The 15,141-nt window shown below is 39.0% G+C and overlaps 1 protein-coding gene across 1 annotated transcript in view; it reads left to right on the forward strand.

Moving 5' to 3' along the window:
• The window catches only part of LOC124148134, a 47,933-nt gene that overhangs the window by 20,346 nt on the left and 12,446 nt on the right, over positions 1–15,141 (forward strand). The window contains exons 2-9 of the mRNA XM_046519096.2: positions 966–2,243; positions 2,920–3,015; positions 3,397–3,510; positions 7,174–7,287; positions 8,435–8,545; positions 8,676–8,789; positions 9,938–10,048; positions 13,897–14,010. Coding sequence (XP_046375052.2) covers positions 977–2,243; positions 2,920–3,015; positions 3,397–3,510; positions 7,174–7,287; positions 8,435–8,545; positions 8,676–8,789; positions 9,938–10,048; positions 13,897–14,010 — 2,041 coding nt within the window. The 5' untranslated portion in view covers positions 966–976. The remainder of the gene's footprint in view (positions 1–965; positions 2,244–2,919; positions 3,016–3,396; positions 3,511–7,173; positions 7,288–8,434; positions 8,546–8,675; positions 8,790–9,937; positions 10,049–13,896; positions 14,011–15,141) is intronic.

The following is a 15,141-nucleotide window of genomic DNA, read 5'->3' on the forward strand; positions in this document are numbered from 1 at the left end:
AGATGATCAACCATCCATACAACAAGGCATTTGTACATGCAGTCAGTGTGTAACAGAGCCTGGCGACCGGACCCGTGAAGATTCCGGGGTAGAATAGGTCTTCAGCAACCCATGCTTGCCGTAAAAGGTGACTATGCTTGTCGTAAGAGGTGACTAACGGGATCGGGTGGTCAGGTTCGCTGACTTGGTTGATGCATGTCATCGATCCCAATTGCGTGGATCGATGCTCATGACATTAATCACTGGATTGTCTGGTCCAGACTCGATTATTTACAGAGTGCGGCGTTAAACAACAAATCAACCAACCAACCAACCTGGCGAATATTACGACAGGCATGGTCCATTGGATGGATATTCTCCCCCGGCATCCCCAGACTTCACATCCCATGGCTGGGACATATGCTAACGGGACTGATCTATTGAAATGGGGTTAGAGGAAGATATAGTCCTCAATTATGCCCATAACGCATTTGACAACGACATTTGTCGGACAAGATGTGTATACTATGGTTTCTGGTGTCTTGGTCTATCAGATGAGCTATTTAATGTTTTTCAAGAATTGAAAAAAGCAGCGTCTCACTCAATTTAAAATGAAACAGAGAATAAACTTGATCAATACATTTACTTAACTTCCTACATATTCTTTTAACAACAAATTGCACAAGGGAACCCATGCTTGTCATAAATTGGAGCCGCCAAAAAATGATACTCGAAAGCTTGTTGGTTCTTGTCGTGTTCTGGGCTCCAATGACGCGGGTAGTAGTCCAATATATATGTCTGACAATGAATGACACATTTACGGTATTATTTTGAGCCTGTACATTCTATAAATTTCAACTATGAAAGCTGACTCAGCTGACTCTATTACATAACTGTGTTGTTCATGCATCAAATGTTAACGTTTGTCTTAACTGGTCGAACCGTTTCACTTTTAAAAAAAATCCGTTTTACACGTTTGTCTTCAGATGCTTCAGCCATGCCTAAGGGACGACGATTCGTTGTAGCGTTCTTTGAACAATTATACCAAGCTGCAAGCCTTCCAAACATGTTCTTTGTGATTCTATCTGAGTTCAATGCCACTGTTCACGTTGAGAGTGGATTCGGTATTTCAGAAGATTTACACATCCAAGGCATGGTAGACTACAAGTACAAAGTTGATGAAAGTTTTTATTACCAAGCCAACCTACAGGTGACTGACATGTCATTCTACTTTACATCCACTGAGGAAATAACCTTGTTCTGTTACCATGTACTTGTCAATCGTGGAGACGGATACCTTGCCTTGCCGATTGAGACCTTATCCACGGAATACATTGTAGTGACACACATTGATAATCACACAAGTTCAGCTGTTGAGGCTGAACTACCCTACACAAAGACCACACAGACTGCTTTCCTCATCATCGCTACGGAGGACAATACCCAGGTGGACATCAGTCTTAAGATACAAGGACTCCTTATGGCAGGTGGGTGTGGCAATGGGACATTCTTCAATGGGGAGAGTAGAACATTTACACTCAACAAGTATCAGACAGTTGGCGCCTACTGTGCCGAAGATATTACTGGAACACTGATTAGCAGTGACAAACCCGTGGCTGTGATTAGTGGGCATAACATGAAGTATACTACAAGCGTTAAAGACGGCATGCAAGAAATGTTACTGCCTGTGAAGTCATTTGGGAGAAGTTTTTACTTGCCAGAACCGCCATCTATTACTGGTGGGGCAATATACAGAGTTGTGGGATCAACTGCGTCGACCTCTGTACGCTCCCCGTACGTCAGTGGTATATCTTTCTCCCTTGGTGCTCGGGAGTCTCATGACATAACTGTTGACTCTACCACAGGTCCAGTTTACATTGAAGCCGATAAACCTGTCATGGTTGTTCAAATAGCTATAAAAACGCCATCACTGGCAATAGTTCCACCAACAAGTTTATACTCCAGCTCTTATGACATTGGAAAACCTGTTCTTCATGCGACATTTGACCTGAAGAAGGTGCTCATAACAGTCATTGTTCCGACTGACAAGGTTCTCGGAATACGACCACAGATATTTCCCCAATTCAAAGTAATTAAAGGCAGCTGTTTCTCAGAGGCATCAGTGGAGTTGACATCACCAGGATTCTACCGCCTGACCCACGAAGATGATGTTCCATTTGGAGCCATGATGTACGTGTTTCCGTTTGTAGACAGTCAGTCTGTGTTTACGCATCCGGCCGGACTGAATCTGACAAATGTTGTCGGTAAGTACATGTACAAGAAACAAAAACTTGAAGCCCACGTATAGCGTGTGAATGTGCATATGTTTAGAACATGTTTATCGGGTGATATTACAATTAACGAATTATACGTTTTCGAATGATGGACAGTTACAATACAAATGCAACATAGGTTGTCATACCAATTGCCGCCATACAGCTGGAATATTGCTGAGTGCGGCGTTAAACAACAAGCAAACAAACAAATCATACCAAGTGACCTATAATGGCTAATATCAGTTTATGTTATGTATTGTTGACCATATTTTCTGACACTAAACTCTAAAATATATATCAAAATATCTCGTTGTTAACATAGTTATTGTTTTCAGTTTTAACAAAATCAGTAAATGCGCAATCGTGTGATTTCGTGGATTTCTGGTTCGTCTCGTGATTGTCTAGGTTGTTTACATGCCTCCGTCGCATGACAGGGGTACTGCTTTGCGGTGTCAGAAAAACAAGTTGCGGGTACTACCGGTAGAGCGGGACTTGCGTATTCTTTTCGCGAACACCTGGTGTCACAACTGATTTTGCCTTTCACGCCTCTATTTCGTCGGATGATCGAGACTTGTTATTCTCCGGTGTTGATGTGTTATATATATTGTATATATAAGGGGCATTGCGTATATGTATGTTTAATGTTGTATTCTTTGGTTACAAGATAAAACCACGTGTCCCGCCTCGACAGTGTGTTCGGATGGTACTCCATATCCTTGCTCGTGTTCTTCAGGATACTTTGAATACCAATGTAATGACAGTAAGTGTTTTCACTTCGACACTGAGGATGTATTCAGTTTTTTATTCAACTATCTGGAGGTAATGTTACAACATCAAATCTAGAGATGACACTATTAACCTTGTGATGTCCAGATTGAACTACAATATTTTGACAGTTACTAATCAGTTAATACTTACTAAACCCAACACATTGTGAGACACGTGTAATACTACGTGATGTGCTGTGTAATGTGTTCACGGTAAAATAGATCGTTTGTGCTTTTTGGTGTGATATAATATTTGCCATTGTCAATTTTACGAAATATATCCCTGGTGCCCACTTGATATCACCAAGTCACGTTCGTGTTTGTACATAGTTGTGTATTTCTGGTACTGATGCAATTGTCTTCCTTGTGTCAAGCTTCAGGCGGCTGCACCGTGGACCCGTGCCAGTACTCCAGTGCCTGCACTGACCTGACAAATCTCTACCAATGTGACTGTGTCACTGGATCGGGAGGAGCGCACTGCGAGTTTGGTGAGTACCTGGTGTCTATGATACAAAGTCATTGAGGATGCAAGCCGGTCTGTATCAAGGGTATATAACATTACCATACCTCCATTTCAGAATGGTGAGATCTGATTGGTCCACGTGATCATGATAAAACACTGTATAACCCTCCTTGAAGAGTAATAAATTTTTCAGCGGGGGAATAAATCCCTAACACCCGCCACGAGCAATACAGGCTGCAAGAGGATTTCTGAGAGACAGAATATAACCCTTATACCCCGCGTCAAAGCAACAAGCCGCACTCCCTCCCCGAGTCAATGGAAGTCACGTGCCAAAGCACAAGTTGACCTCAGCTCAATCGAACAGCTGTTATCTATCAATTTTGAATTTGTGTTAATTCTTTTACATTAAAACATTAATGTCACATTAAAACATGTCGTTAAGATAAATTCGTTGTAGCAGGATCACTCGGGGTACATGTGTTTGTTTGCGTCCCACGTCAGGTTCATCGCTAGTGGTATAAAACCTAACGCGGGACGCAAAAAAGCACATGTACCCCGAGTGATCCTGCTACAAGTTAATTTATATTGTCTATGATGGGATTTCTTTCTATTTAATTAATCTGTCGAATTGAAAACTGAGGCATCGTTTCATTTAGAGAAAAGTCTATCAATAAATTTCACCTTGATCTGTAAAGAACCCTTCCACTGAAACCGATGGGTTGATGGAGCTAAAATGTGACACTTATGGCAGAAGATGCGTTGAAAAGTTTCCAATTAATTGGATATATATAAATAAATCGTTTGTAATCACTTAAAAACCAAAACAACATCCTTTGCAGGTTTGGTTTATCAAATATGGTCCCATAGAAATTAATAATGGACAAATTGCAAGAAATAACTAAAATTACACGTTCTTTAAGATATCTAAATATATTTATGAATAACAAATCAATATTGCGAACATGAGATACAGTCTGTTAACTATGTGATTTTTGGAATATGGATGTGAGAACATACGCTTGTTTGCAAATAATAGGAAAAACCTTTTGGGCAGATGTTCTCTTAGCATAGGCAAAATTTTAAAATTGTGTAAGGTACAATGACAAATGTGGTTTAGTATCCGAATGTCTATAGTGAAATGATCAAATGAAACTTGATGTAAAACTCTATTTGATAAACATTTGTATTCTCAGAAAATAAGAAATATTGATGATATACCGAAAGAACAAGACGAATATCTATTGTTTATGGATAAAAAAACAACATATAAAACGAAGGCTAACTTTTAGCAATACAATGGCCTGTTGAGATGTGTGAAAAAAAATATGTAATAACAGTACCCCCAGAAAGGAACGGGTCCGCTGAAACCATTATGTTTTGTCTTGACGGAAAATGAAATTGGTTGTAAAACGTTTTGTGATAAATTCATTGAACACATATACAATGCATAGCAGGACAAAATGTGACGAAAAAAGGGATGAAGTATTAGGAACACAGTTTACAACAAAAGGATGGAATGACTGACACTTGCTATCATTTGAATGTACAAAAATAACAAATTAAGGTGGGTTCCGTTGAGAATATAATGGAGAATTATTGCAACAAATACATATCTGAAAATGATGAAACGAAAAACAGATGATTCGTGTGATTTCTGTCACCCTTCTTTTGAAATAATACAGCATTTGTTTTATATTATTTATGTATTATTGTCATATAATTACATCTACAATAAAACGTCCTATATAATTAACAATATTACAGAACGTTTTATACGTATTCGGGATACGATCAATAAAGATTAAATACTTAATAAGATAATAATTGAAACCAGTTTTGTATGTACTCGTGTAAGGTGAAAGGGCGCCATGCAAACGTGAACGCCTACATCATATGAACTTGGATGTAATGCTTATGGATCCTGTAAATGGGGTAGAATGAGAAGATATGGGAAACGGCTGCCACTCCTGGGATAGGATACCCACACCTTTTCGGGAACATATGCATCAACATTCTTTGATACGAGTTCATAAACACCTGCTCATGTGTCATCGTCCGAAAAACCAATCGACTCTGCTTTTGGAGATGTCTTGTGAATATGGAAAGAGTTTTGTGGCTGTTAATTACTTATGTCTCCTTTCCAGGCTTCATAGTTCGTGACTGAGTGAGTTGGAAGACAAATATATATATACACATGCACAAAAGTTAAGCGCCACCATATTCATAGTCTCTTGATTTCACGTGTGGGAATCAGAAATACGAAATATGATGATGTATGACTGAATTAGGCTTCCATAGTTTCATGAACCCAAATTTGTCAAGATACCACAAGGAAAGCGTGCTTTACGTGTTGCTGCAGTTCCCCTACCCTATAAATAGTGAAATTCAAGTTTCAGACACGTGGTTGCATTTTGCTCCTGTGTGAGATTCCCCTCCCAGTAGAGGTTGAAAATCAGCCATGGTGAAGAGAAAGTTAACGATCGCTGAAAGATGGCAAGTGATAGGCATGAAAAATGCTGGCATGTCATGCAGGGCCATTGCAAGACAAAAGGGTCGTCATCACAGTGTTATCACTCGTTTTATTGTCAAACATGGTCAAACCAATGATGTCAATGACAGGCATAGGTCTGGTAGGCCAAGAAAGACCTCTAACAGAGAGGATATGCTTCTTTTCAGGATAGTCAGACGAAATCCATTTGCCACTGCAGATTTAAGGTTGGGGGTGGGGGTGGGTGTGTGTGTGTGTGTGTGGGGGGGGGGGGGGGGGGGGGGGGGGGTTGTGTGTGGTGTCTGTCATGATATGGGGTTGTGTTTCCTTCGACTGCAAACTTCCGCTGGTGACAATTCGTGGAAACCTGAATGGCCAACAATACCAAGATGCCGTTCGTCCATTGGTAGTCCCTCATTTTGACAACCATCCTCTTCAGACAAGACCTGTTTACATGGACGACAATGCTAGACCACATAGATCTCGGGCAGTTTTGGCTTATTTGCGCCAAGAAGCTATTGCCACTCTTCCTTGGCCGGCCTGTAGTCCGGATCTTAATCCGATTGAGCATCTCTGGAACATTCTTGGCCGGAAAATCAGACATCTTGATCCCCCAGTTCAAAATCTCGCTGGACTTGAAGCCGCACTTCATGAAGAATGGATCCGTTTGCCTCAAAGAAGCATTCAACGACTTGTAATGAGTATGAGGCGTAGGGTTGAAGCTGTGGTCAATGTCCGTGGATCATACACACGTAACTGACGTTTCTGTCTTGCAATAGACTCTGCACTCCCTCGGGTGACACCTGACATGGTCTGCTTATATCATGACAGTTACATACAAAAAAAGTTTTTCAATGTTTTCTAATCCTTCAATTTCTGGTCTTCGGTTAAAATTCCTTTCTGCTCATATTCTTTTGGAACACAAGATAAACTTGCTTTGGGACAACTTTTGAGGTTTACATATACGGCTTATATCAATCGTACATCTCGTTATAATAGTCATCATTAAGTGCCAAAAGTAACAGCTCACAAATATGGTGGGTGGCGCTTAACTTTTGTGCATGTGTATATAATAATTACTGGCTGTATAATGTGGTTCCATGCGACCTTTCTATATCCGAATTATACTCGAGTGTTGACTGTAATCAGAGTGTGGTGATGATGCAGCTTCACTAAAGTCAGTCCTCTTCTTTCATCCAGACATTAACAACCGTTGTGAGAACAATACGTGCGTAAATGGCACGTGTGTGGATGAAATTGGGGCGTTCTCCTGTAACTGCACAGATGGCTTTACTGGCGTGTTCTGTGAAACTAGTAAGTATTGTACCAGTAATGACATAACCATTCACATATTTAGTAAATACGATGTTTGTTTCGAATTGATACGTTTAAGGTTTTTGTATATTATATGTCATATCAGGGCTCGATTTAGCTATATATAACTTGAACCAGTGCAACCTTATATTGGAAAATGCAATCTAGCATTTATGTCTGCATGCATCAAGTGCACGTAAAAGGAATCAAAGGTGTGTCTGACTAACCCTAACTTGTGCACACAACAACGATCTTTGAACACAACCAATACCTCTGTGGTTTATTTGCAATACTACATGTACATCACTAATTGTCGTGTTATGTGTTACCCATGCATCTATGTTTCATCTTGGATAAATCTATGGGACCAGAGTGAAGCATGGTTATGTCAGGTGCAACAGGTTTTCATGTCAACATGCATCTGGTGCAAGTTAAATCAAGTTCCTTAAGTTGAGCTCTGCATATCTGTCGTACAAATGTGTTACGTGTCGTTTCCCCAATTGAAACATGTTAACCCAGAAATCTGTACCTAAACGAATTTAGTGTGAAAATAAAAAATACATCCAACAAATGGTTTAAAATCAACAAATGTATTTCAGAATTCACTAGGTTTACATATCAATACCAATTACTGCACAGCAATTACAATTGCAGTACACAATAGAGCGGTAGTACAATATTCAATGGCAGTATATAATATGATGACAGTGATCAGTATCAAAAACAAAACGCGGCAACAGTGGTCAAACTTCCGAGACGGGACCAGGCAGATCATCCGTGTGATATGTGATCTTCACACGAAAGCTGGTCATGATGTAATGTAGTGTGTGAGGGATGATCTAGCCACGCCTTCGTCGACGAGTCAGAATCAGACAATCCAGTGATTGACATCATGAGCATCGATCTATGCAATTGTGATATGATGACATGCATCGACCAAGTCACTGAGTCTGACGACCCGATCTAGATCTTACGACAAGCATGGGTGGCAACATTTGTAAAAGAAATTAGATTGTCAGAGAAAAGCTACTTTTTGTACTTCAGTTGCAAAGTCTAATGTTCTTTGCACTACATTTTTATGCTGTTTACCTTTACCCGATAGAACTGGTTATTGACATATTTTCATTGTTTCTATTTTCTTTGTCAGACAAAAACGAATGTGCACATGGTCCTTGTGTTCACGGAACCTGCGTGGATGGAATTAACAACTACACATGCATCTGTGAACCCGGATACACAGACCTGGATTGTTCTAAGGGTGACACATATGTTGATTTGATTTTATGGCAAAAGATTTCAAATTCAGTACCAAGTAAGCTTGAAGAAATATTAAAGTATTGTTCATAAATGAATGATATTGTCATCGTACACATACATATTCCTTTCAGACATTGATGATTGTGTGACCGGACCTTGCCAAAACAGTGGCATTTGTCACGACTTCGTCAATTATTTCAACTGCTCATGTACCCCTGGATTCATCGGATTACTGTGTGAAACAGGTATTTCTCATTATGTTTACATTATAAATAGCATAGCACCTTTAGATATCGAGAAATAATGTGTTAGAGTAGATGTGATGATTAATTGCCAAATGCACCACAATACAGCTGTCCAATGTACCATTTATCCTTACAGATCAATATGACATGGACGTAGTTTTGGACGATGCATTGAAGATGTATCTTATCTACCTTCCCAGATATTTAGGTATTAACATACTACAACAATGACACAGCTATATAATTTACGACTTTTATACTCTCCAAATAAAGTAGGGGATCATGAAGAGTTATCATCGGTCCTCAGAAGAAGGAGTAGCTTTGCAATATGACTACCAGTGATAGAACGGTTTCGGAGATTCACTTTTGACTTTCTGGATAAGCATGAACGTGTCTGGAGGCGTTCTAACGAATGTCATGCAAACATCAATGTAAAGTAACAGCAGATTTGTGGGTAGGTCTGTAATGATATGGCGGTGGGATCACTGTGACTGCTCGAACCACACGGCATATTGTCCAAGGAAGGGTCACTGGTGAGTACTGCTGTGACATCATACTGGCGCAATTACTTGGGCCGTTGCACGTCATGCTGGTCCACGTTTTGTGTTTTACGTGTACGTAGCGCAACTGACAAACATCAAACATCACCAGAATTCAGTGGCCAGCCGTGAGTCCTGACCCTTTTCCCGTAGTGTACGTTTGGGACATAATCTGGAGATGTCAAAGGCCACCCGTTACGTTAGCCAAACTGGAACAGGCGCTGCAAGAGTAGTGGACAAGATTCCCTCAAATTGTCATCGTGAGATTCATTCGAACCGTGCCACGCCGTGTAAACGAATGTTTGACCAAGCGTGTGGGCATGAACCATTATTGATCATTTCATTTTAAACGTTCATGTTTTAGTACAAACCCCTACAGGTTCTGTGGACTGTCATGTTACAACTAGTCCCTCCATTTTCTTATCCATCCATTACTATCACTCGATACGATTATTTCTGTAGTCGTCTGGAAGTTTCCAATATCACCTTCTTCTTGGGAGAGTATACATAAATGCCTTGTATATTATTAATAATGTATATTGCTAATATTTTTTAATGTTCACACCATTGGCTGCGAACTTATAGTATTTCTATTTTTGATTGCTTTAGACATGGACGAGTGTTCCAGTAACCCGTGCGTGAATGGCATCTGCAGTGATCTGCCCAACAAGTACAATTGTACCTGCACACCTGGATATAAAGGGGTCAACTGTGACGAAAGTATGTCTGTTTTACATCATAAAATCACCTCTGTTTAACTCATTATCGCAACATGCTCTGATGAATAAATTATTTCTTGACAACGTTAAACCTGTCAATCCATGATGTATAAAGAGCATACATTATATTCATATATACTTCGTACGGTTTCAATTGTAACTGAAGAAGCATTTAATGTATGCCAATGAAATTTGGTACACGTTAATATTGGGACGGGGCTGCGATCTGAAAAGATTGAAAGTAACCTACATAGGTTACTTTCAATCTCTGCAAGTGCCCAGCATGCAATGGACAGTGACTCGTATGAGTTTTAAAATCTTATTCACAGAAGCAAAAGGACAAGGTTATTTTATAAGGATCTATTCACCGAGCTATTTACAAAGATCAGTTCACTGAATTGTTTTCACTCACTGATGCATCAACATTGAATCAAACATTACTAATTATATGGTTTCTTAGCCACTGTAAAACACAAATAATATACGGCTAGTAAATAATACTTCTGACCAAGTGTAGAATTATATCTACTCACAAAATTGTATTTCCTTCTTGCACGCACCGGGTAAACGGCCTACCCAATGCACGCAATGGGCAGTTGCACAGATTGGGTGTAACATAAAATCGTATCATGTATAACTCTATAATAGCCTTTGGAAGTCATTTTTGCACATTGATATGTCGTATCTCGGATCAGTGTCATCCTCCAGGTCACTGAAACTTGATACATGTCATCTGGGACGGGGCCCCAAGTCTAAAAAGGTTGCGCGAGTGACCATATATGTCAACTTACGGTGAAGGTCGTGCCTAAGTGTGGTTGCCATTTTAACTGAAATGTTTATTTCTGCAAATTTATTTTTTATAATTGCATGCATGTATATCATTTGAAAACTTGGGTAACGAGAAGGTTATGTTTATTTGTTTCGGTCCCTGTGACCTACTTTCAATGAGGAGCATATGCTATGTAACGCTAAATTCCACCTGGGGACATCAGATTGGTCGTACACTGAAATTCAAGTTCACTTTCACGATTATGCAGACGATATTAACAAAATGACTTCATGTTTTAGCTTGAAATTGTGCGCATTTTCTTCATGCTGGTTCTCGATGTACACAGTAAGGTTTGCCAAACAGTTTCAGTTCGCGGAAAGTGTACATATAGTAAAGCAAGGAAAGTATATAAAGTGTAGAGTATAAAACTGGGAAAATATGTTTAGTGTTACAGCGCCATGGTTCAAAAGCTATTGTCAGCATCTCTTTAATTTCTTTCCTATATTTAAACCCTTGTTGTTTCACTCCGTATATTCGCCAACAAGACTTCGCGTTTCATTTTGCCATGGTATAAATAGAGATAATAATGTTACTGTGAATGGATGAAGAGCTAGGTACAAAATGATATTTGGCACCAAACGCCCCGTACCGAATGCACATTAAAAACAAAATTAACCGGATAAGCTTTTTATTTTCATAAATAATATTTATCATCTGTCTATACGTTTAGTTCATCTCTTTTCTACAGCAATACCTTGTTACCAGAACACATTGTATTGGTGAACATGTTGTACATTCTGTAATTGGCACAACATATTCAAGAGGACATAATGTGCTGATCGTTCTACGTACTTACGTATTTGTGTTGCATAACTCTTTTCTATTGATGCTGCTATATGTGACAGCATAAATTGATAAGTATTTGTCTGATTTTATTTACTTTCCTGTTCTTTGTGGATAGCAGACAAATATCGAATATGGCGTTGAAACAATTCACTCCTGTCATTAATACATCTCCGGGCGTTATGTTGTGCTGACAGACGTCTACGTTTGCTCATTACCGACGGTTTAATAAAGGTTTGGTCGTTGTTCAGTGTTCAAAGTTCGTTATGCTTTGTATCACCAGCACTCATTAATTATAAAAGATGTCGATTTTATTGCAAGCCTACATGCTGATAATTGAGCTAACCTGTACAGTCGCTATTTCCATTCCTCATTTAATACCAAGACAATGAAATACTTACAAAGGAAGGCTTAGATTTATAACAAAGTCTGCATTTTGGAGAGACTTACATGTGAGATAAAACATGAATTCCGTCTATCCCTTTGTGGGGAGAGTTGTTTAAATAGGTTGAACCTGTTCACCAATCCCATTCCTTTTTCTTGGAAATACATATTGTTTAAATCAATTTCGTCTATACAGTTCAACCAAAATATGGATCAAAACGGTGAAAATCAATCGCGCTGATAGATGATTATGATGGGCAAATGGAAGCCAGGACTATATTACCACTGATTGGTAATAGGTAATGGACAATGGGCAAACGGGAGGCTGGGGGATAATTAGCACTGACATGTAATAGAATGGAAATAACGATGGACAAATGGAAGCCAGCTAGATAACTAGCTCTGACAAAGATTAAAGCTCAAAGCAATAAATCCCAAGCAATGGGCAGATAGGTTCCCTGGTCACGGTTGATGGCTGGCTGGTGTCTTCTGATGTCAATGACTTCTTGTAGTTTTCTTTGTCCCCAGTTGATGTTGGTAGACAAGGACTACCGTGAACCGTGACAGTGAAAGACGGCTTTTACTGTGAAGTTTTGGCTTCCATTAAAATGTGTCTTTTGGTAAGCTCCTCACAGCGCCAATTATCGGTTGGCCTCCCTGGTTCGAAGACTTCATTTCTGACAGGTGCCATACTTATACTGCCTCTATTTATCCCCAATTACAGTCCTTGTAGGCAGTGACGAATAAAAGTTTCTTTGCCTTTGCAGATCATGTTTCCCTATTTTTAATAAAATTAACATCTTATTTGACAATTAGTGACACTTTTGACTGATTTTGTTTCGCTTGCTAACTTCTCCTTGCCCATCTCTTTTCTGATTATGAAATAACGGTAGTTGATAGGACGAGCAACGTTTCACCTTGTACAATGATATATAGTAACCAGTCGAGATCGGCAATTAAGCTAAGCAAATACATTAGGCATATCTTATTCACTGGAATCCCTTTGCTGGAAATACTTAGCGAAAACTTGTATATACTTGATATAACGCAATACCGACACGAGTGTCTCTCAAGGCCTTGAAACTATTAACTGACTTAAAGTAGTTTCGTGTCGAAAGGTAGAATGCTGACACAAAATGACATATTAAATATTTGCTTATGAATCCCAAGGACTACGGTCTGCAACCCATGCCAGCATAATAAGGGAAATTGAGTTCTAGCGAATTCAAACTGACTACCCATAATAATTCACGTCATAAAGTTGGGAAATGTCAGTTGCCATTCTATGAATTCTATATAACGTTACTAGAACCTGAGTCGTAATGGTGCATTGCAGGAATATTGGTCATTTTAGATCAGTCAGTGATGTCTCAACTTAATTCTATGAAAGCCACGTCTTTGCGTAAATGAAATTAGTGAGAGATATGATCACAAAACTTCAGAAAATAATAGATATAATACTATAATTTCACTAATTGTGTGTTATTAATTCATGGTTATTTGAATTAAGATATCACCTTCCATTCATTATGCATAAATTGTCCATGTTGAGTTGCGTCACTAAACCATGCTAGTGTTCGACAGTCGTTGCGAGTAAAATCTCCGGTTCAACTTAAGTATGATCTGTTTTTGTTAATAACTTACTCATATTGGAAGTTGTAAATATCTACGACCTGAGTCGTTTTGAAATAAGTCTTATTTCCCAAATGTATGTTCCACACGCTCTGAAACCTTTCATTATTTATCTCAGGAACTGAACAATACAATCTCTTTAAATTCTCTTTTTGACAGCACAGATCATGGTGTTGAAACTATTGGCAATGATGTTTGACGAATGTGAAATTTCATTGTAGACATCGATGACTGTTCCGGGAGCCCCTGTCAGAATAACGGCACGTGTGCTGATGCCATCAACTCATATACCTGCACGTGCGTTACTGGATACACAGGGGAAGAATGTCAAAAAAGTAAGCTTTGTTAAACAATATCAGCCTAAAAAATATTTTTAAAATGCTTAAATGCTTCATGAAATATTTCGTTTACAAGAGATATTTACATGTATAAATTATATAAACAGGACTGGACATGTTTATGACCAGTATATGAGCTGTGTATGTCAAATGGATGAGTGAGTGAGTAATTATTGCTCAAAGACGCCTCAGCAATCTTGCAGCTATTCGTGGCGAGAAATATAAATTATTGTTCTAAGCTGTAATTTGTAAGAATGATGTCAAGCGTCATTAAAATAGCCAGTCCAATATTATAGTAAATTTTAAAACTGATTTTCAAAACTAAAATCTAAGTTTTATTGTATAGGTATATTTCTGTCAAATACACCAGCTATCGACGATATATTCCAATCGACGGTTGTGTACCATGAAGCTTGGTGATTCCTACAAATGTTTGCACATCAGCTTTTCGATTCATACCTCAATGAACCGAAACAAATAAACGGTCAATATATCCTTATAATAAAATTAACACAAAACAGTTCATGTCATGTTCTTCGTCTTGGGACCCATGAAAGTCAAACGACAGCAGGAAGGACTAACTACGTTTTAACAGCATTTTTGGTGTTACCGTCAGCAGCCGAGCGCTGAGATGACCACACAATATGACATCATAACATTACGTCAGATCCGGGGTACAGGACTGACCGCAGGAACTATCCAGAGCTGAGGAACACCCCAACTATTAATGGAGTATGCACAAACACAACAATTTTATCAAACACAATTATATTAATCAAGGCTAACAAACATGACAAAATGGATAAACATTCAAGGCGTAGGAATTCATACTGTGGCGTGACTTAGGTGATTGTTTAACGTAACACAAAGTTCGTAGGACCTGTCAATGTTATCATTTTGGTTGTCTCACCTTCCTGGGTCCTGACGAACGTATCTGCTTCGCTCTCAAACTTCTACCAAATAACGTAGAGACTACATTTCGTGATAATTCGTCACGATTCTCATCGTTTTGTGCCTTCTCTGGAATTTGTAAACAAAACAGGAGTGTTGGTATTCAACTGGCGTACTGATTTTCAGGAACGATCATCGTTTAATATCTCTGATACAGTTGAGCCTCTTTCAAATTTT

Source organism: Haliotis rufescens, unplaced genomic scaffold (genome assembly GCF_023055435.1).
Source record: "Haliotis rufescens isolate VD_foot unplaced genomic scaffold, xgHalRufe1.0.p SCAF_7, whole genome shotgun sequence".
In the NCBI taxonomy this organism is placed as follows: domain Eukaryota; kingdom Metazoa; phylum Mollusca; class Gastropoda; order Lepetellida; family Haliotidae; genus Haliotis; species Haliotis rufescens.